At 38.9% G+C, this 22,685-nt stretch overlaps 1 protein-coding gene across 1 annotated transcript in view; it reads right to left on the minus strand.

Moving 5' to 3' along the window:
- RALYL (RALY RNA binding protein-like) overlaps positions 1–22,685 on the minus strand; it is a 69,204-nt gene that overhangs the window by 16,933 nt on the left and 29,586 nt on the right. Inside the window, exons 3-7 of the mRNA XM_009071755.1 lie at positions 19,612–19,659; positions 15,657–15,820; positions 14,930–15,010; positions 5,778–5,891; positions 787–965 (exon numbers count right to left, since the gene is read on the minus strand). Coding sequence (XP_009070003.1) covers positions 787–965; positions 5,778–5,891; positions 14,930–15,010; positions 15,657–15,820; positions 19,612–19,659 — 586 coding nt within the window. The remainder of the gene's footprint in view (positions 1–786; positions 966–5,777; positions 5,892–14,929; positions 15,011–15,656; positions 15,821–19,611; positions 19,660–22,685) is intronic.

The raw sequence follows: 22,685 nt of genomic DNA on the forward strand, positions 1-22,685 counted from the left end.
CTGCTGGCTTCACTGAATGACTTCTACAATGCACACATGATTGAATGTGTGTTAAAGAGCAAGCAATGATAACGAGCGCAGAAGTTATTTCTGCTCAAAACAGAAGAATATGAAAGCCAGGGAGGGAGAGAATTATAGAGTATAAACGAATATAACTGTTCCATTCTTATTAGGAATGACTATAGAGATATAAATCTGACTGTCAAAATATTTTACATTTTGCTCTAGAAGAACTTAGATGTTTAGCATCCGGATGGGCATGTCATGAAAGGTGCAGTCTCAGGTTGAAAACGCAAACATTTCTTAGCCAAATATGTCTTAAGTAAAAATTCTTCCATCAAGAAATGTGTATCTCCCAACACAGCTTGTAGAGTACACACATGAAGATAGGGGTGGGACATATTTACTAATGAGAAACTTCTCCTTTCTATAATTTTATTTAATACTGAAATGCTCCAGTAAAAGAAAGAGAAAATAAGAAAAGCATGCCACATTTTCCTTTCTCATATACATTTCAGTAAATGTAAAATAATAAATGTAAACCAATTTAAAGTACATTTCACTTCCTTTCTAAAACCACTAAGTGTAGTAAAATGTGTTTTTCTCATTTTTCCTCAGAGGGCCCTATGCTTTATTGATACTACAGTGTATGAAGAGTGTAGACCTAGGCACTAGTTACAGGACATCACAGTGCTGCTGTGAGCTTATTTTGTTAATCCAGAGTTCTGGTTCTCTGTGGTTACTTGTAGGAACTGTATAGACACACATGGCATGATTATTCCTTACCAGCTCATTGCTGCCATCCTCATCAAAATCCTCCTCTATCCCATCAGTCATATCTTCTCCATCCCCATCTGCATCTGGCCCTCCTTCAATTGGCTCTTCCGTAGAGTTATCTGCATTCTCTGATATGCATTCCTCTTGAATCAAATCAGCATTATCTTCCATTTGTTTCTTTTGGGCTTCTGTAAGGAAAACATACTCTATAGAGATTCAGTAGCCTTTCCTATGGTGGGGAAGTAAAGTGGTCTGAGGAAGAAACCTAAGCTTTCCATCTCCAGATGTACTAGCATTGTAAAAATTAGTATGATATTATCTATGAGGCAAATATGATCAAAAACTTTGTTTTCAAAAATCAGTACATACATCAACCACAGTATCAACATGGTCATCGATCCCATGCAGTGGATGAAGGCTTGATTTACCAGTGGATCCAGCTTTGTGATTTTCTGGAGTTGACTTTGCCTTGTCACTATATATTTATTTATTTGCTGCCAATGAGAAGTACATAAATCTCTATGCTCTGAGAAGAAGAGAGGCTGTTAATTGCCAATAAATTAACAAGAATTTGAATAAGTTTGCTCTTAATGTATCTCAATGACCATACAGATAACAAATCCTTCTAGACAGGAAAACATGTTTATTTATGGAGTAAAGTAACAGTTTCTCCTTATTGGTATATCCAGCTGAGGTAACTGGAGAATGCCTCTTTCCAATTTCCCAGATACAGGCTTCCTATTTTTTCTGCAAAGTGGTGAAAAGAAAGACCATCTTCATGGAGGCCCAGAGAATTTGTTCTGGTTAGCTTAGTGCAAATAGCTGGATTGCTGTGATTAGGTATTGCAAAACACCTTGATATGTTGAGGAACTGCAGAAATCCGGAGGAAGACTGAAGGAGGAATGACAGAGACTGACTGGCCAGAAGAGTGGTTGGAGGGATCAGAGTCTCATTCCTATGCACATCAGGAGATTAGATGAAAAACTTTATGCACTCAAGTGAATGGGGGCCAGAGAATTGGTTGCTTATAGCTGGAAAAACAATGTCTTTTCAGTCTGAGGGTGATCAATGATGACATTTCTAGAACAAAAACATTTCCTTGTAAGACTGTTCTGTAACACTAGTTGTGCATCACCTATCTTGTTGGACAGACAATGAATCAAGGATTGCCTTGAAGCTCTATATTTTGTCATCTCTATGAACATATTATTTTACCATAAATTATTACTAGCTGCACATGCTATTCAAATCTGCTTGTATTTTTCTGTACTATAGACTTAAACCAAGACATTTGTTTTCCCTTTTGCCTTTGTACATTTGTTTTGCCTCTTATGTTGATCTCTTAAGTCTTTGCTAGTCTCTAGTCATGGAATCATAGCATATTAAGGGGTTGGAATGGACCTTATAGATAATCTTGTTCCAACTGTCCCTGCCATGGGCAGGCACACCTCCCAGTAGACTAGGTTGCTCAGGGCTTTATCAATCCTGGCTTTGAACACTGCCAGAGTTGAGGCATCCACAACCTTCCAGGGGAATCTGTTCCAGTGTCTCACCACCCTCACAGTTAAAAATTTTTTCCTAATATCTAACCTAAATTTCCCTTCTTTCAATTTGTACTGATTAGTGTCCTATCACTACAATTCCTAACAAAGAGTCCCTCTCTGGCTTCCCTGTAGGCCCCCTGTGGACACTGGAAGGTTGCTATGAGGTCTCCATGCAATCTTCTCTACTCCAGGCTGAACAGTCCCACCTTTCTCAGCCTGTCTTTGTAGGGAAGGTGCTCCAGTACTCTTATCAACTTCGTGATCCTCCTCTGGACCTGCTGCAACAGTTCCATATCCTTCTTATGCTGGAGGCACCAGAACTGTATGCAGTACTTCAGGTGGGAGCACTTGTTGTCAAAGTCATTTACTAAAGACATAGAACAATTAAGCTTTACTCCCTTAGTCTCATAATGTCTTCAGAAAGATTCTTGCATAAAAAAAAAGTAATCTTAGGTAATTGCTTTGTCAATACTGTAGTCACATGTACTAATAAAAGATTCAGTCCATGGGGAATCTGTTGGTGAGGTGCTTCATAAAATACCATGCTAGTTATAAGTCATTCTGTTACTTGCCTTACTGCACAAGGAAATGTGGATTGAGTCAGCTATCCCTGTATATCTGACCTCACCAGCTCCTGTCTCAAGCCAGTTCTGAGGTCACTCAGCTGTAGCAGGGACAACTGAATCAGCTTTGGTCAAAGCATTTGAAAAAAGGATGCTGAAATGATAGACTTGGTACATTTAAATGGGAAGTCTTCTAGGATGCAGTTGCTAAAAAAATATTATTTACTTAATTGTCTTAATGAGAACTTACTCTTAGAGGAGTCTAGAATACCATTTTAGTACCTAACTTCTTTGGGCTCTGCTGAGAAGCTAAACTTAAGGTACTAACTTTCAGCCCCAATCTCGAATATTACAGGGAGAATATTCTCCTCTAACAATTTTTCCACATCAGAACAGCTTATTCCCAGCTTCCTGATACAGATTTTTACCAAAAAAAGTCACTATTCCTATTTTTACTATGTACAGGAAATCATTTAATCTATATTCCCCCTATTGAAATGGTCAGGGAAAATAATAAAAAAAGACAGAACACAAACTATTACTGTAAGGACAGTTTTCACACAGCTGTAGAAGAGTAACCAGTGTATGCACTGAGCTCATCCATCTTGTAAACTATCACATTCCTTCAGATGTAACAACTTTTGAGGTTAAAAATTAAATATTCTTCATGAGAGTGATTCAAACTTAGAAAACCAAAAAGGCAAGATGATGGCTTGATTTTTGTTTTGTATAAACAAGACACGCATCCTCTCTCTGATCTCAGTCTTTGTGAGGCCACACCTTCTGACAGAAGAAAGTAAGAAATAATATTGCCAGACCATAAAGAAGAAACAGAATCATCTCATCATCTCACATCTGACATTGTAAATGAAGTAGTTCAGCTACTGAATTTTAGCTGAGGAAGCAATCATCTGCAGGCTAATCACCCAGGCTGCATAACCCTCTTCATCAGCTCAGGAGACTTAAATGGGTATCTGTTCTGACTGGTATCTCTGAGGTGTTTTTCTCCTCACACCCTCTGATGAGAGGCAGGGAATATGGGGGATGGGGTCTGCACCTGATGTTTTAAAACATCAAGATTTTGAAGCTGGTCTTTAGTCTCTGAAGATATTTATTGCTTGTCTTCAAAAGGCATAACAGTGTGATTCAATACAAATCAACGTTTTCCTCTTTGAGCTGATTTCTCTTTAAATGAGTTCACTACAGTCCTTTAGCAAAAGTGAAAATTGGATGTCAAAGTATAATGATGTGTAGATTGTTTTGCATAGTAATGGATTTTATATAAAACCTCCCTAAAGTAGGGATGCACCATCTCAGAGTATTTCAGTACACAAGTGATTCAATGGAGTGCCTTGCAATTACATCTTCATTGATTATACCAACTTCTATCTAACTTGCATGAAATACCAAGTAGAATATAATGAATACATATTGTATACAGTTCTCCTGAAAGAGATAATTACCTTAGACTTGAAAAAAGCCCTCAGCTTTGTGAGATAAGCTGTAACATCTGAGGGATTGGTCCTTGTCTGTTAACTTAGAGAATGATTGTAAAGAAGAGATAAGTTATTATTTTTTAAGAATTTATTTGTTTTAAGAATTTTATGTTTGTGGGGTTTTTTTGTAAGTTACTTGGGAACGAGGGATCCAAACCTAAGTATCTATTTTCCTGTGTCAGGTTCATGACCCTCAACTGCTAATTCCCAGCAATGTTTTAGTCTTGATGAAACTCTCTTTAATTGTCCTGGTGGGATTTTTGCCTTCATCTAACTGACTACTGCCCAGATACTCAGGCAGTTCTAGGTTCTGAGGCAGAATTTCTTTCACATATTTCACACAAAATACATTAAATGTTTTCATCACAGAATGGAGGGGGAAAAAATCATTGAGTTTTTCATGAGATAAGGCTTCCATTTCCCCACTGGTTCTCATCAAAATCAGCTCGCTAGTACTCAGCTCCTGTACAAAGTTGTACTATGTGATCTATAAGGAAATATCAAATAAAATACTGTAGAGAGTCATAAGAATTGAGACTGTTTTCCATATATACCATTGTGAAAATACAACCTTGTAACTCTCAGCATGGCTTTAAAGTGCTGCCAGGTAAGATCATTCAGCTAACAAAATGATCACCGCAATGACAGTAATAAAGATGTTGATTAAATTAAAAAGTAGTGTTGGATTTTGTCATTCCCAAGGTTTGCCTCAAAACAAAACATTTTAAGCCAGAGAAAAGTTGAACTAGAGGTGTGGCCAGTTTTACAGAGAGGCTACAGCTTCACTCAATAGCCAAGGCTGGGAGCTCTGGACTCTCCTAGATCAATCCCTCTTGAAATCAGGGACAAATTCAAAGTTTGTGCAGGTCTATGGGGCCTCAGCCCAATGAGTTTTGAACAACTCCAAGGATGGAGCCATTGCTGTCTCTCTAGGCAACCTGCTGTACTGGTTAACTGCATTTTTTTTCTTTGTATCAATCAGAATTTTTCCTTGTGGCAACTTGTGACTATTGTCTATTGCTTATTGTCCAGGCAATAATTCTTGCTATAGACCATCTAATAATTCTTAATGTGGATAGCACGAGCATCCCCATTGTCGACAACCTCTAACTTAATTCTGTCTGGTCAAGTTTTTACTATTTTTTTTTCCCAGAACATCTAGAAATTATTTTTTCCCTACTACACCATAGAAAACAATTCTTGAAATGATGGTACATGCTCTATGAAGAATATTCATTTATCCTTCCAGTAATTTTACCTGAGAGTTAATTTACCTTGCCTCAGGCCTCCATTATTAGCAAAATTTCTGAAAAGCTTCCATTCTCTTTGGTCTGTCTGCTTGACTGGTAACTAGCTTCTAATTTAATTCATTTGACTACAAATTGCTTTTACCTACCTGCTTCAGCTTTTTGCTGCTTTTCGATCTTTTCCAGTCTCCCTAGCAAGGAGTCAATTTTTGTTTTGATTTGGGTTAATTCCTTCTTGATTGTCTGCAATTCATCCGATTTCACTGTAGAAAGAGAGCAAAATGCAAAACATGAAATAAACTATATTTGTGGTAACCTTCCCTCCCACTCAAAGCAAAATATGTTCTTTTTTCTTTTCTCTCTTGTCTAGTAAAGTCTAATCCCTCATTTTAGTATTTTCAGATTTAGCTTTTTAAATTAACATTGTTAGGCAAAAATGCTGAATTCTAGGAAATCACAGGATTCTAAGTGCTAATGGCAAGAGGTGAGGTGAGGTGCATTGTTCTGTGATAAGCATTTCAGGCAAACATCTCAAGGGCATTCTTAGTAAATACAAGTAACTTTTATTGAAAAACAGCCTATAGTGCAAGAATGATTCAAATATGTCAGTTCACGGTTCTGCAATGCTATTTTGCTGGACTATTTTGTAATAGTAGTGACAATAATAAAAAGATCCCTCCCAGTAACAGTATGTATTTGTCAGCAAGAGTGAATGGTAATGTAAGTGCTAGGGCAGTCAGGAATGCAAAGTTATGTTCCAGACAAAAAACTTCACTGCAATAGATGTTCAAAAGCTTTCAGTTCTGGTAATTTCTTGCAATTTTTCCAGCTGTGGATAACATATGAAAATATTTAATTTTATGATCACATCGAGGGACATGGAGGCAGCATCTATAAATTAATAGCTGAAGTTTCCAGATATTTGTTGCCTTACTCTTCATTTTTGTTCATTATTGCACTCACATTGTCTAACATAAGAAAGAGTAACTGATTTAGAGGTGTTTTGGTTTCCGATGAAACAGCACTGCAGCCCCCATAAATTGCCCCATTTTTATGGCATTATCAGGACATGTTTTTATTCTTGAAAAGTAGTCCAAACAAATGCACTTGCCCTGTTTTTGCTAGAATATCATGTCGTAAAGGTCAACAGGAGAAAATGGAAATCCTGTGCTAGCATGGGAGAATAAATCCATTTATAAAGTGCAAGAGTAGGTAACATAGCTGTCACTCTTGCAACTCCTGTAGTAAGAAGTGACCCATCTCCATGAGGGACTGACAATGGAAGAGCATCAAGCTGTGTTACTCATCCATCCTTACCATTGCTGAAGGAGGATGTGCACTGACTTTGGTGTGTGTATCTGGAGCATGGATACACAAAATAGGAAGGCTCTTATTGAGCCCAGGAAAAGGGATGTTCTGCTATAGCAAAGGACATGTTCCCTTTCTGTCAAAAGGTTCTCCTGACTGCGTCTTGCCATATCAGTCCTGTTCATTGACCCCTGGGCATGTACCTCATCATGGGGTCTTATGGGTAATTTGTATTGGGCAATCAATCTGACAATGAAGTGTGCAGACAAGTTATTGCCTGTTTCAATGGTAGTCAATGAGTATGTGTTTGCTTCAAATCAGCCTTGTTCAGAACTTACAGTGCATTCACTGAGGCATTTTATCTTAAACTTTGGGATCATGTCCATTATAGTCAGAACAAGTCAGCTAAAGGGCAGTAGGTTGCTATATGCAGTAATGTGCTTGTTTAATCATGTGCTCATATTGAGAAATTGCACTATCTTACACAATCATAGGCTGAAACCTCTGATCTCATCTTGAATAAATGGTAGGACTTAGAGAAAAGAGCATAAAACTAACCTTTGTGCTAGACTCTTATATGATGTACAGTATTTGATGGAATTATTTTGTGTATTTATAGAGCAAGGCCTTAAAATGTTCTTAGAGAAATAACGGGTCACTGTCCAATCCTCCAAATCTGAAATAAAATGTTAAGATTCTGACAACTGTATATTTAGAAGGTTACTGCTTCCCCAGGGGCATTGGCTGGTCCATGCTGGAGCAGCAAGGCAGCACAGATTCCAGGGTGAAATGGTGTGAATCTGTCCAATGGGAAATTCTAAGTGTTTGCAGCAACCCACTATGAAGCCAGCTGGCAACACATCCCATGCAGCCAAGCTGTTGTGTCAGAGATGCTCCTTTGAAGGAGCATCTGAAGGCTGAAGGGGCAACTGAAGGCTGGCCAAGTCTAAAAGGTCAAAACTCAGAAGTGACACTGCAAGGACCTAATGGTATTTGTTTCCAGTCTAAAAAGCAAAGCAGAAAACATTTGGACTCCAAGTTTGGTAAGGAAACAGGCACATATGTTCAACTCTGGTCAAACCTGCTGCACAGAGGCTTCCCTGTGGTGTCGCTGGAGAAACCCAGTTTGGGAAAAAGACCGCACCAGAGGGAACACAGACACCACAATGAGGATTTAAAGAGCAAAGTCGCTATAAAGGACTAAGGAGCTTTATTGCAACCTTGCAAAATTTTGCCATGCAAAAACTGTTTTCTCAAGGTTTTTTCACTGAAATTGCAACTTATCATTCACATGTAATGAGGAGATTCCATCAAACTCCGAGGGCTCAGTACTTGGCCTAGTCCTGTTTAAAGTCTGTTTTGATGATCTGGATTAGAGGATCAAGTGTACCTTCAGTAAGTTTGCAGATGACACTAAGTTGGGTGGGACTGTTGATCTGCTAGAGGGTAGGATGGCTCTGCAGAGGGATGTTGTCAGACTGGATAGACAGGCCAAGGCCAACAGTATGAGGTTCAACAAGGCCAAGTGCCTGGTCCTATACTTCAGTCACAACAACTAGCATTGCTACAGGCTAGGAGAAGAGTGTTTGGAAAGCTGCTCAGTGAAAAAGGTCCTTGGGGTGCTGATCAACAGCTGGCTGACTGTGAGCCAGCAGTGTGCCCAGGTGGCCAAGAAGGTCAATGGCATCCTGGCTCAAATCAGAAATAGTGTGCCCAGCAGGAGCAGGGCAGTGATTCTCCATCTATACTTGTCACTGGTGAGGCGACACCTCAAGTACTGTGTCCAGTTCTGGACCCCTCACTACAAGAAGGACACTGAGGTGCTGGAGAGTGTCCAGAGAAGGGCAACAAATGCAGCAAAGCTGGTGAAGGGTCTAGAGGATGTCATATGATGAGTGGCTCAGGGAGCTGGGGTTGTTTAGCCTGGAGAACTGTAGGCTCAGGGAAGATCCTATCACTCTCTACAACTACTTGAACACCTGACAGTAGCAGGCAATTAGTGACAGGATGAGAGGACATAACCTCAAGCTGGGCCAGGAGAGGTTCAGGTTGGACATTGGGAGTAATTCCTTCACAAAAAGTGTTTTTAAACATTGGAATGGACTACTTGGGGAGGTGGTGGAGTCACCATCCCTGGAGGTGTTCAAGGAGGGACTGGACGTGGCATTTAGTGCCGTGGTCTAGTTGACAGACTTGTGATAGGTCAAAGGTTGGTCTTGATCTTGAAGTTGTTTTCCACCCTTAGTGTTTCTGTGATTATGTGATCATACAGTCAATTGCTTCAAGTTAATACTAAAAGGGACTGAAAGAAAAAAGAGAAATCTGCAGAAGTTCCAATTTTCACCCTGTTTCCAACACTGTAATGGCGTAATTATTTGAGTTGCTTATTGTTTTAATTTGTAGGGAATTGCAGAAGTCTTCAAAATCATTCTTCTAGAGAAATTCCACTCTCAGTTATATTTTATTGGGTATTTCTGTAGTCATCAGCAATTATTAAAGACAAATTATGAAGGACCCTGATGGACTACAAGTTGATCATGAACCAGTAATACACCTTTGTGACAAAGAAGGCCATCATTAGGGGGGCTGCATTAGGGAGACTTTTGTCATCAGATTGAGGGTGGTGATTTTTTCACTCATCATGGTTTAATCTCAGCCAGCAACTATGCACTGTACAGTTGCTCATGCCCCTCCAACCCCAATCAGGATGTGAGGAAGAAGATGTGATGGGTAAAAGTGAGAAATCTTGTGGGCTGAGATAAGGACAGTTTATAAATTGAAATATTGTAACGACAACAACAACATTTATAATAATAATAATGCAATAGTGAAAAGGAATAACTCCAAGAAATAGAAGTGATGCAAATGAAAGCACCAACTGACTGATGTCCAGCCAGTCCCTGAGCAAAACCTGGTCAACCTTCCCCCAAATTTATTGCTGAGCATGACACTGCATGGTCTGGAACATCCCTTGAGGCAGTTTGGGTCAGGTGTCTAGGTATGTATCTTCCCAGGTCCTTGTACACCCCCAGACTGCTCATTGGTGGGGTTGGGTGAAAAGCAGAAAAGGCCTTGATTCTGTGTAAGCTCAGTAGTAACATAAACATGCCTGTGTTATCAATGATTCTAGACACAGCCCCATAGTAGCTTCTGTGAAGAAAATTAACTCTACCCCAGTCAAAACCAGCATACCCCTCTACTCAGCACTTGTGAGACCACATCTGGACAACTATGTCTAGTGCAAGGGGGAATGAAGAAAACAAAGCCAGACTCTTTTCAATAGTCTCCACTGAAACACCAAAGACCTTCAGCAGATAAGCAGGTAACCAAAGGCCAGCAGGTGATAGAAATACACATATTGAAAGGGAAAGAAATGACTAATGAAATTCCTCAAGCACTGACACTAAAATGGCTGAATATCTTAAAAACTTTGATGCAAAAAAGTTAATAAACAGACAAAATTTGCTGATGACACGAAATTGTTCACACTATTCAGAGTGAACTGGAATGGAAGGAGAGGACAGGTGATTTTAAGGAATGTTGCATTAGAAAAAGTGATGAGATGTAATTGCACTAAAAAAAAGTCCTACACTTGATTGAGTAACAGCAGAATTCTTACTCTTAGCATCAAAGCTCATCAGCAGAGAAAGACAGTGACAGAATTGTCCTTGGGTGTATTTGTAATCTCAGGTTGACAATAGGCTATCACTATAATGCAGCCATGAGAAAGAAAATGAAGTGCTAGGATGTGTCAAATGATGTATTGCTAAAGATGGAGAAGTATAATGTCTTTGTATAAGAACCTGGGGAGTACAAGTTGAACCCCTGAATTTTAGCAGATGTGTGGTGAGAAGGACAGTGAAGATAACAATAAGAATGGAAAGCCTATAGTGACAGAAGTACTTTGCTTCTTTGCCCCAGACGAAAGAAGGTAAAAAAACCTGCAAAACCTTTATGCTAAGACATAACAAATGAATATGAACAAATGAGAAAAAAAGTTAAGATGGAAATTAGAAGAAACAGAGACAGCAAAAGCCCCAAACCCTAACTACCTTTAAGATGCAGTTTAAAGGTTTAGATGATGTGGCTACTTGCAACAGCAAGAAATTTGATTCAGTGACCATTTCTAGCCCTTTGGGGCCTCCCAAAAATGCATCTTTCATTGAATCATCTGGCATCACAGGAGACAGGCTACACCCAGGTCAAAACATGAGATGTAAAATTGAGGCAAATCTAATTTTTAGAAATGAAAGTGCTGCTGTTGAATGACAGCTATATTAGTGAAACATTTTTTGCCATAACTACAAATTGATTCATCTACAAATCATGATTCAGATTTCTTTGTGAAGAAATGTTGTGTTTTTATTGAAGCCCTTCATGTTTAATTTAAAATATTTTATCATATTTTATTATTTTAGATGTCACTGAAAAATGGGTGACCTGATGAAGCTAAATAGAAACTGTGAATCAAAATGAATTCATTAATGAGTACATATTGTAACATCTTGTCTACTCCTTAATGTCAAGCACATAGGTTATAAAAGATTTGATTAATGTTTTCTTCCTGATTTCAGATGTGTAAAATGAAAGTGCACTGATAGTACTAACTATTCATATAGAATCACAGAATCATAGAATCATCAAGGTTGTAGTAGACCTCTAAGATCACCGAGTCAACCATTAACCTGCCACTCTTCTGTAACCCCCTAAACCATAAACTATATCCTCTAGCTTCAGGTCCAGATGCCTCTTAAACACTTCCAGGGATGGTGACTCCACCGTCTCCCTGAACAATCTATTTCAGTGCCTGACCATTCTAACAGGGAAAAACTTCTTCCTGACATCTAATGTCATTAGAATCAACAGTGCATTAGTTCAAGGGGTTCAGATTAGCAGTGTAGAGGAAGGAGCAACATAATATTGAATTGCTTTATTCCATAATTCTGTATAACCAGCTTTTCCAAGAAAATGGCAGAGGAAGCTGCAGAACACACATTCCCTTCTTTCCAACTTGAAGCCCCTAAGGGAATGGCTCCAATATTTCTCTGTTAAATGCCTTGCAATAAGCCGATTACATTCCTGTCCCAGTCAACAAAATCATGTTTCTGCCTTTATGATGGGCTGGCTGGACTTGACAAAAAGGGAAGTAATTCTGTGGGAAAATCAAGCATGAAAATCTGTATACTATGTGTCTGACTCCTTTTAAAGATGTGCTGCATGCAGGAAAAAATATTTCATGCAGTTTATTCCATCACAGTAAATAGTCTCTGCAGTTGCGTTCCAATAGCCATTGTGGGAACTGAGGGTAGAAACCCAACGGGGTCAAAATCTCAGCCCATGTTTTCAGTGATGTATCTTGCAGCTCTCCGTTCAGTGTTACAGAGCTGGATCCAAGGATGATCTTGTCACCTGGACCTCTAAGGCTGACATTTTTTAAATCCAGATCACACCTGAATACACTGAAGGACACTTTCATGGGGGCATAATGTTGTCTGTTAAGATCTTGATGCTCCTGATTGCACTTCCATTAAATAATTTACAGGTTCTGCAGCATTTGCCATGTTATGCAGAAAGTGTTTTGGAAGTCTTATGCCAAGTGGCTAAGGGTACTTGGAGTAGGGTTGAATCCTATACTCTATGTTCTGCATTGCTCAAGTCCTGACAGTACTGAAATACAGTTCCTGAAATGAAGATTAAATAATAAAGCAAATCTAGTGATAGACCTCAGGAACAGATATCTCTATGCTAATGTAATATGCTCTGTCTTATTCACTGCACAATGAAAATCCAGACTTCTGGGTGAGAGTTTTTCTTGTCATCTGTTGAGATACACTAAGATACTCAGCCCTCTAGAAGAATTTTAGAGTTATTCTTGTTCTAGAGAACAAGAAATATATGTTAAAAACTTATCTGAAAATAATCTGTCTTCTCAAGGCAGTCAGTCCAAAAAGACCATTTAGATTGCAACATGCTTTAGGACAATTAGTGAAATGAATGTGCTGATAGTACTAATGATTCATATAGAATCATAGAATCATCAAGGCTGAAGGAGACCTCTAAGATCATTGAGTCAACCATTCCCCTGCCACTCTGCTGTAATCCCTAAACCCTAAACCATATCCTCCAGCATCAGATCCAGATGCCTCAAACACTTCCATGGATGGTGACTCCACCACCCCCCTGGACAATTTATTCCAGTGTTTGATCACCCTAACCATGAAAAAGATTTTCCTAACATCTAATCTGAATCTCCCCCATCTCGGTTTATGATCGTTCCCTCTAGTCCTCTCCCTGCAGGCATGACAGAAGAGACCATCCCCCACCTCTCTATAACCCTCTTTCAGGTAGTTGTAGAGAGCAATGAGGTCACCCCTAAGCCACCTCTTCTCAAGGCTAAACAAACCCAATTCCCTCAGCTGTTCTTCATTTGACATGTTTTCCAGACCTTTTGGGAGCCTCGCTGACCTTTGCTGGACTCAATCCAGGGCCCCAATGCCCTTTATAAATTGAGGGGTCCAAAACTGAACACAGTACTCGAGGTGTGGCCTCACCAATGAAAAGTACAGGGGAATGATCCCTTCCCTTGTCCTGCTGGGCACACTATTCTTGATAGAGGCCAAGATGCCTTTGGCTTTCTTGGCCACCTGTGCCCATTGTTGGCTCATATTGAGCTGGCTGTCCACCAGCACTCCCAAGTCTCTTTCTGACAAACAGCACTCAAACCACTCTTCTCCCAGCCTCTAGCACTACATGAGATTGTTTTATCCCAAATGCAGCACCAGCATTTCACCTTACTGAACCTCATGCAGTTGTCCTCAGTCCACTGAGAAAGTCAGTCCAGGTTTCTCTGTAGAGCTTTCTTACGGTCAGGCAGATCAACACTCCCGCCCAGCTTGGTGTCATCTGCAAATTTACTGATGGTGCACTGAATCTTCATATTCAGATCATCAATAAAGATGTCAAATAGGACCAGCCCCAATTCTGAGCCCTGGGGAACACCGCTAGGGATTTAGCTCCATTAACCACAACTCTCTGGGCCTGGCCATCCAGCTAGTTTTTAACCCATCGAATAGTGCACCCATCCAAGTCAAGAGTATCCAGTTTTTCTAGGAGTGTGCTGTGGGAGACAATGTCAAATGCCTTACTGAAATCCAGACAGACCACATCCACAGCCTTCCCTTCATCCACTAAGTAGGTCATAGAAGGAGATCAGGTTGGTCAAGGAGGACCTTCCTTTCATAAATTCATGTTGGTTGGACTTGATCCCCTGGTCTCCTTGCATGTGCTATGTGATGGCACTCAGGATGATCTCCTCCATGACCTTACCTGAAACAGAGGTTAGGCTTACAGTTCAAGATGTGTGTGAAAATGTCTAGACTTGTGTTCATTCTCCAGAGAGCAAAGGAAGTATTGCCACTCCTAGACATCCTCTTAGGGTCTTCATAATATGACACCATGTCTTCTTCTGTGCTAGGTATCAAAGTTTCCATTATTGATAATGGATATGTAGCCCATTTATTCATTGGGGATTTATGAGTGATTCAATGGTACAACCAACAGAGCCTGTCTTTCTCAGAATGTAATCCTTTCCATGGAATGGCTTGAGCTCCTTGTTCCTGAGTGTACAACATTATCTTTAGGTCTGTTTTTCTCATGTCAATTATTTTGGTCACATTCATGTTTATTCCATATTTTCTTTCAAGAACTCTGATATCAGCTCATACAATAGAATTAAGAATGGATCCTAGGAGGCTCACTAGGGTCCATCTTCTCTGCTAGATACTACTGTGCAATATTTAGATATATTATTCAAGCAGAGTATATAACTGGCTCCTGTTAATGCCATAATTAATCCCTCTTGCAGTAAAATGTGCTGTTGGTGGATTAATTTATTTTGTGGTTGTGTGTAAGACAGCATGATGTTTTGTTGGCCCCTATGGTCCTTGACAGGCTTATTGAATTCCCTTCATTCTTTCTAATATCTCATCCCTACCTGATCTTTCTCTTCCTCTTCCAGTGACGCTTCCAAGGACAGTATCACTCCACATAAGGGGCAGGGGAAGACGGGTGGGTGCTGAAAGATGCACGAAGAGGAAGATGAAGTACCCAGGACAAACTATGGGGTGGTGAGCTTGGTGAACATGGAGGAGGGAATGCCTATTGTTCATCAGCTCTTCTAAGGCCAACTCACTAAAGAAGGGTTGAATAACCCTAAGTTGCCAATCCTGTTTTGGACTTCCTTTAAAACAGGCAAAGACACTTTGCCTCTTTCTGCCCTCAAAGGAATCTGGCAAAAAAAGGCACACACAGCCCAACCTCCCCTGGCTGCCCACAGCCCACCAGCTCACATACAACCCTCAGCTCTCCACCCTCAGTGTGCCTCTGTCTATAACAAGATTATTATCTTGGTTTTGTTATCAGCTGTTCACACAAGACCTCATGGTGCGTGAGCAGTCGGGATGATGGGAGATTTTAAACTGACCTTCTGAGGCCAAGGGAGCAGGTCAAATGTTGTTGAGGGAATTTCCTTCAAAAGTTACATCAGTGTGCTCCTTGACTTGCAGGAAAGGCATGGAGCTTTGGTAATGAAATCAGTTTTTCAAGCTGAAGACTGAGAGTAGGAAATGACTGCAACAGAGCTATATAGTGGAAGCTGTCTGCTTTGCAGAAATTACTAGGATCATTGTTTCAATAATACTCAGCTCATGTGAATAACTCACATTTGGATCCTGAGGAAGAAGCTCCACTTGAGGTGGATCGTGATGCTCCTTTCATGGAGAAAACTCCTTTGCCTCTACGAGTCGTTGTCACAGCCACACGAGGACGTTTCAGTGGAATCACTGCGCGGGGTGGTGGGGGGACACGGCCGTGGTAATCAAACAACCTAGAAAAGATTAAGTCAGCTGGACTCCATAGAACCTTCTGTGATTTCATGTTATGGAAGCCCTGCCAACTAAATTTTCATGTTATCTTTGAGAAAATTACCCTTTGAAACTGTAATCACTTTATATCAAAGTCAAATTAGATTTCAAGGGCCTATGCACATTAAGTGCCTTATTCAGATTTCAGTCACAGACCAGTGCATAGCTCAGATTATTATTATTTTTTTGTGACTTAAATGAAGGATGCATTATGGGAGACTGTTATTTGCAGTATGGAAAATCCATCACCTGCTTTCCACAGGTCCACATCATTTCATTGCACAGAGCCAACATCAGTACATTTTGTTGTGACATTTCAGCTCCTGTATTACATGCATGGCTTAAATTCTAGCTTTCTATCTGCTATCCTTAAAGATGAGAAATTAAAAAAAAAGGAACTTTTCTGAAGGCAACCATCACCATAAAGAAATATCCTGCAGTTTATAAAATAGCAAGAGTCTTTATAGAGAGGGACATGTATCTCCTTCTGAATGCATAGAAAAGAGGTCCCAGCGTATGTTATCTTTATTGAAGAATGAATTAGTGTTGAAACACTAAAATGCCCAAGCATGTTTAATAAAGTACTGCTCCAAGCAAACCCAATGTAACAGGAATATATTCAGAGATTTACCAGTACAGTCAATAAAAGGTACTCTACAACCAGAATGAATTATTGTTCACAAATAGAATAGCCCAATATTAAAAATGCAGTTATCAGTAGCAGATAACTAACCTGTGTAGAAGAAAATAAAGGCAGTAGAAAAAGTAGTCAAAGCTACAGATGTATTTAGAATGTGAAATCTATAGGCTCTAAATATGGCAATTCTAAAGAAGAAAGTTCAGAAAATGAAGATTTTCTGTTCAGAGACTGAAGCAGAGGGGCAAGTAACGTTCTCAAAAATATTCTCAAATTTACTTGCAACTAGTAATTATGGAAATTTGTAAATGCATGTTTAATTTTCACAGTTCTGACTACTGTCATCCAGTTGGGCGGACAGGTACGTGTTTTAAAACAGACACACAAGAAACAGTAGTTCACTCACCACAGTGTCTAACAGCATGCTGAACAGTAAGCAGAATCAAACTTAAATCTTCTAACCCATTTTCTGGCAAGTAAACACCAAGTGCTTAAATCCCAGGATCCTTACTGCTGTCTGTACTGTAATCCTACAGACAATGTAACCATCTCCCTCCTTTTCCATAGCTGTCTACAAAACGTGTCACAGAGATTCTGTCACCCCCACTGAACTTGAGCTCCATAGCCTCAAATATTCTCACAAATAAGCAGTTTCTAGCCATTGTGATCACAACTAAAAAATTGTGTATGAAGGTGAACACTAAAATATTTTTGTGACTTTTCACATAAATACTATTTTTTGTCATCACTCGTCATTTATCATATTGGGTGGTTTGCAAGTTAGTCACAATCTCTTGTTGGCATTACCGGAAAAATGTTTCGAAGAATTGTAAGCTATCATGCAAAAGTTAATTATGCAATTATTCTTCTAAAGGTGATTTTTTTCTAACTTCCAATAGTTCATGTTTGAATAATACGGTGAAATGTGAAACTATGCTTCTTTTTTCTGAAATGTATAAAAGGATTTTTATCTAGCTGTTCCTACTTTTATTTTTAAATTATGCAAAGCTTTTGGGCTTGGCATTTTGTTTTACCAAGTTCTACATATTTCAAAAATATGCTTTCTTTAACAAAAAAAAAGCTTCCTATTATCAGTTTTGAAGTACCTGCCTGTTTAACATGTGCTTGTAATATGACAAATGATAAACAGAAGTGTTCAGTTCTAAAGTATTAGTTTGTCCCAGTAATCACTAATGTGCATATAACTGTGCCTTTTCTTGCACCCACCCTTCTAAAACGTGCAGTCTGGATCTTGCCAATCTGTCATCATGCAGATTTTATTTTACAGCACTAACCATCCTTGTCACCCCTTTCTGACCCCACCACTGCTTTAGTCAAGATAAGATCAATCTACTCTCCCTTCAGGGATGATGGAAAATTAATGAATATTAGAAAACAAGATCTATTGTTTGGGATAAAACACAGAAACTCAGAAAGTTCAGAAGTTCATAAAATTCAAAGAATCATTACTATATTTCTTCATTTGTATTTCCTATAGGCATGTTGATACTTGATATATCAAATTCTCCATGGGATTTTCTTTTCCGTGACTATTATATATAGCTTTTCATCTGCTTTCACTAACTTGTTTTTAACAGAGATCATTAGCCTCCTAAGGTTTGTATTGTCAAAAGATCAGCATGTCCAGCCTTGTGAGGCCAATCTCATATTTAGGTTTTCTACCATTAAAGTTCTGCTGTCTTAATCCTGAAAGATTTCTAAATCAGAACATTATGCTATTGAATAGATATATGGATACATTTCACTGTCAGTGGCTTTGCATAATAAGACAATCACCAAAACAGGCATCAAGTTCCAAAAACAACTTCTAATGCCCCATAAGTATTTCTTTTGTTGTGGAAATGTAATCATTATAGTTACTCATTTGTGCTACCCATAATACAAAGAATTAGGGGAAAATAGTAAATATATAACTTTGGTGTTCAGGTGGCATAGATCAGAAACATTAATCCTTAAAAACATATAAATCCACGGATGAAATTTTGAGCAGTAACCTTGGGAAAATGAAGTGCAAGTCTATGGAAGTTAACTTTCTACAGGACATGAGCTGTTCCTGCTTTAAAGACTGGACTGGGCAGGATTACACTGCATTGATGGTTGTTACTCTATATGTTTATATCTCACTATTTTTAGCTTTGTCCAAAGGCAGCATGGTCACTTACATGCAAAAACAAAACTAGTGGCTCAAATTGAATCAATCCGAGGAAAAACAAGCTCAAAAATTATTATTTCAAAATTTCTTTTTACCGTGTTCCTAAGCAGAAAGCTATATAGCACATGCTACTTTAACTTCAGGGTGTAAACTGTTCCCCTGCTATTGTCCACTCCTTTACATTAAAGAAGTCTCAGCTCAGAAGAGGTTGGTAGAGCAATGTTCTGTTCCCCTCTGATTCATTTGGCCTGTGCTAAACGAAGCTGCTGTAACACAGACAGAGCACTGCTGGATCATGGGTTGGTTGTCTGCAATCATTCATACTATCCCTGTGTTGTGGGGATTCTGCAGCATCTGAATGAATAAATTTTCACAGTGCTGAACTAAGCTGTGTGTAGGTACTCAAGGCAGAATCTGCAATTGCTCAGGAATCCACACTTGCATTTCTCATATAGGAACATACCTGCTGTTCAACTTGGCCTTTTTTTCCCCCCTTAAAGTCCTTCCATATTTCTAAATGTTCTTGGAACATTTTTGAGGAGATATTCTATATCTTTTCATACAAATAAATGAAAAGACTTTGACATGAATGTCATACTGAAGAATTTTACAGCTGCTATATGTTGCAGGGAAAGTAGGCCTGGAAGTGCTCTGTAGGAAGAAACACTGAACTGCTAAACTATCATTAAACTGTTCAGCACAGAAAATGCCCCAAAAGCTTTTAGAGAAGGATAAGGCCAAAAGAGCTGTTAAATAAGCATGCATTTGGTGGCAGAAATCTTCTCTATTTGTGGTATATTCAAATAGTCTTCCAATACACAATGGAAATAATGAAATGAATAATACGTAAAATCAGAACTGACTTGTTTAACCAAATGATAGGATTGCATTATAAATAAGCAGTAGAAATGGTGTAGAATGTACAAAAACATAACAACACATACCGATTGTAGAAATCATCTCTGTAGTAATCATAATCAAAGACATAACCACTGTGGAAAAACACAGAAAAACAAGAATGAACTGGTTTGTAGAAAAATGCACATTGATTAATACTTCTGTGGTAATATTGCCTTAATCTCGAATTTCAATCTCTTCTTCAAAGTCCTTTCACTTCTTTTCCATAACCATACGCTGCACATTATGTTTGTCAATGCTGTTGTCAGCTATTACAGTAGTATATTTGGAAATGTGAAGTCTGGGGCATGCAGAACAGTGTAAACAGTTGACAGCACACATAGAAAGGATTTAACACAGCATGACAGCTCTGTAATTAGAGAATCATTATAGTGTAATTCTCTGAGTGATCAAATGAAATGAGCACTCTAATACTGACACCCTCTTCTTTGCTGGGCTAACATAGCATAATCAGTGGACTAGGAAGACTGTTAAATGCATGAAAGATTTGTAAGTGTATAAGTAAGTGAGCAGAGTTAAGATAATAACTTTGATTTATGAGAAATATGAAAAGGGTTGGAATGTTTGCTGGTCCTTGAGTCCACCAAATCTTTTTTCATCATAAAGAGAAAAAGTAAAAAGTTAGGAATATGAATGCTGCAAGCAATAGTGTTACAGAGATGCATTTCCTCTCAGGTTCAGAAAGAAATATATATACCAATCTGGGAATAGACAGGCACCATCAAGGGAATAAAACATGGGTAGGAGACTGCAAAGGTCCAGAAGAAAACTAGTTTTGTGCTGTCAATTGTAAAGTCAATCCTAGATTGATCTTCCTAGTTTTGCATTCCATTAGCAACTTTTTACCTTTATGGTGAAGAAGTGGCAATGAAGTCTTATCTATATTGCACACACCCAAAAAAACCCCAAACTAACAAAGCAAAGAGCTAATAAGTGCTCTGCATGGAAAAGCTATAAGGGTTATTACTCTGCCTGATGAAGGACTAGTAACACAAACCCTAAGTTTTTCACTGGCCTGAGAAGGACAATTATGAATAGTAAAGGTGACAAGCATGAAGAGAGTATCACAAAAAAGGAGAAACTTTAAATGAGAGGTAGAGTTAGAAAGGACAAAGCACAGAAGAACACATTCCCTGAAAAGGGAGATCATAGAATGATAGAGTGGTTTAGGCTGGAAGGGACCTTAAAGATCATCTAGTTCCAGCCCCCCTGACATGGGCAGGGACACCTGAATGATGGCAGCAATATATTGAAGAAGTTTGTCTTCACAGAGACTGGACTCCTGGATAATTTCTGCTCTTGAACATTGAACAAAGTATCTTCAGGTTATTTTTGTAAGCATAATTTGAAGAATGGGTCAAGAATTCTATCAAAATGGGTCTGGGGGACAATTTCCACCTCTACCACATCTGCTTCTGATGCAAATGCCCAAGTCAACTGATAGGATACATTGTACTGTCTGTCTGCATGTCACTGGACCTGAAGCTGAAGATTGTGTAACTCACCAGCTGAGAAAGCTGATGTTTCTGTATCTCACCTTAATGAAAAACTAGTAAAATTTTTCCTAAACTATGTGACAGCTTCTATTTTTTTCTTTCACTCTAGATCCAGTCTGCATGGAACTAAGAGGTAGCAGGTAGCAAAGCTATTATTTTATTTACAGCTATGCACAGCTTCCTAGTGGTTTTATTTAGCTGAATGATTAATAGCTGCAGTAATCCCATACTTAATATTCAATATGTGTTTTTAAGTAGAAGATAACAGACTATTTGAAGAAAAAAGATTAAATTTAAAAGCCCTGTCACATGAAACCTTTCACCTGTGGTTGACATTAATTTAATTTGCATAAAGACCAGACAAATTCAGTTTTTCAAGGCTGAAGACCACAAAGCTGATGAAGAATAATTTACTTTGCACCAGATAGAGTAAGGCTGAAGGACAAATAGATTTTTCTGTAGTAACTGAGCTCTGGCCCACAGAACACAATAAGGACTGTTGGCCCTTCTCTGGGTTTTCAGTGTGAAACTTACTTTTCATGTACAAATGTGATGACAGAAAGGCTTAAAGTCATCCCTGGAGCTGATGGCACTGATGGGTCATAGGAAGGAAAGACGTCTCAGGCAGAGATCTGAGTGTGCCCTGAAACGTTTGTAGGCTTGAGCGGTCGGGAAAACCTCTCAGGTTCCTCAGATGAGCGTAGCTGGGGTCAGAGGAGGTTTTGGGAAGGGAAATGCAGGAAATGGTCTCTGTTGTAGCAACTGATTGTTTCTCTCCTTCCCTACCTTCTGCTCTCACTCTGCCATTCTACCATTGAGGAGATCCTGTGACACATCATTCTTCACACGGAATACTTTTATATTGTTGAAAAAATGTGGCTTTTTAAAATTTTTTAATTTAGTCTAACACCTTAGATAATACTTCTCTTTTGAGGGAAGCAGTGTTTCCCATAAGGGAGCCCCTAAGAGTTTCATTCTTTTGCTCTGTTCCCTCCTCAGATAACTTCTGTCTGGAAACTGAACTTAGTTCTTTATGTTCCTTCAGCTTTGCAAATGAGAGCTTCAACCTACATTAGGGATCAGAGCAGCAATAAGAAGTACATTTGGGAGTCTGGCTATCACATGGCAGTATAATCTATGAATTTTTGGAAATTTTTTTGGGTTGCTTATGTTACCTTTTAAAATATGTAATTGCCTCAGAAACATCTGATTCTGTTATTATGTCTTTAATTTTCACCCAAAGAAACCCCAGTGGTTTTCTTGTAGTGTTTTACAGCTGAAGATATATAAATAACTCTGCTACAGATGTTACTCCTAACCTTAAATTTAGGTGCATTGTGTTTAGGTGCATGGTTTAGTTCAGTAGCATCCATTGCTACCCAGATAAGACATAACTGCAGGTGTTCTGTGTGTTGCATGTCAGTCAGTCTCTGAAATAAGCATACACATGGTTTTAGCTTCAACAAACAGTATCCAGTTTTTCCTTCTTATCCACCTCTCTGTCAGAAGGTTACTGCCCCCATGACTGCATATAAATGCAAACATTTGTGGCTCCTAACGATGCAATCTGCTAGGACAATCAATAAACTAAAAGCATTTGATTC

Source organism: Acanthisitta chloris, unplaced genomic scaffold (genome assembly GCF_000695815.1).
Source record: "Acanthisitta chloris isolate BGI_N310 unplaced genomic scaffold, ASM69581v1 scaffold7643, whole genome shotgun sequence".
NCBI lineage: Eukaryota > Metazoa > Chordata > Aves > Passeriformes > Acanthisittidae > Acanthisitta > Acanthisitta chloris.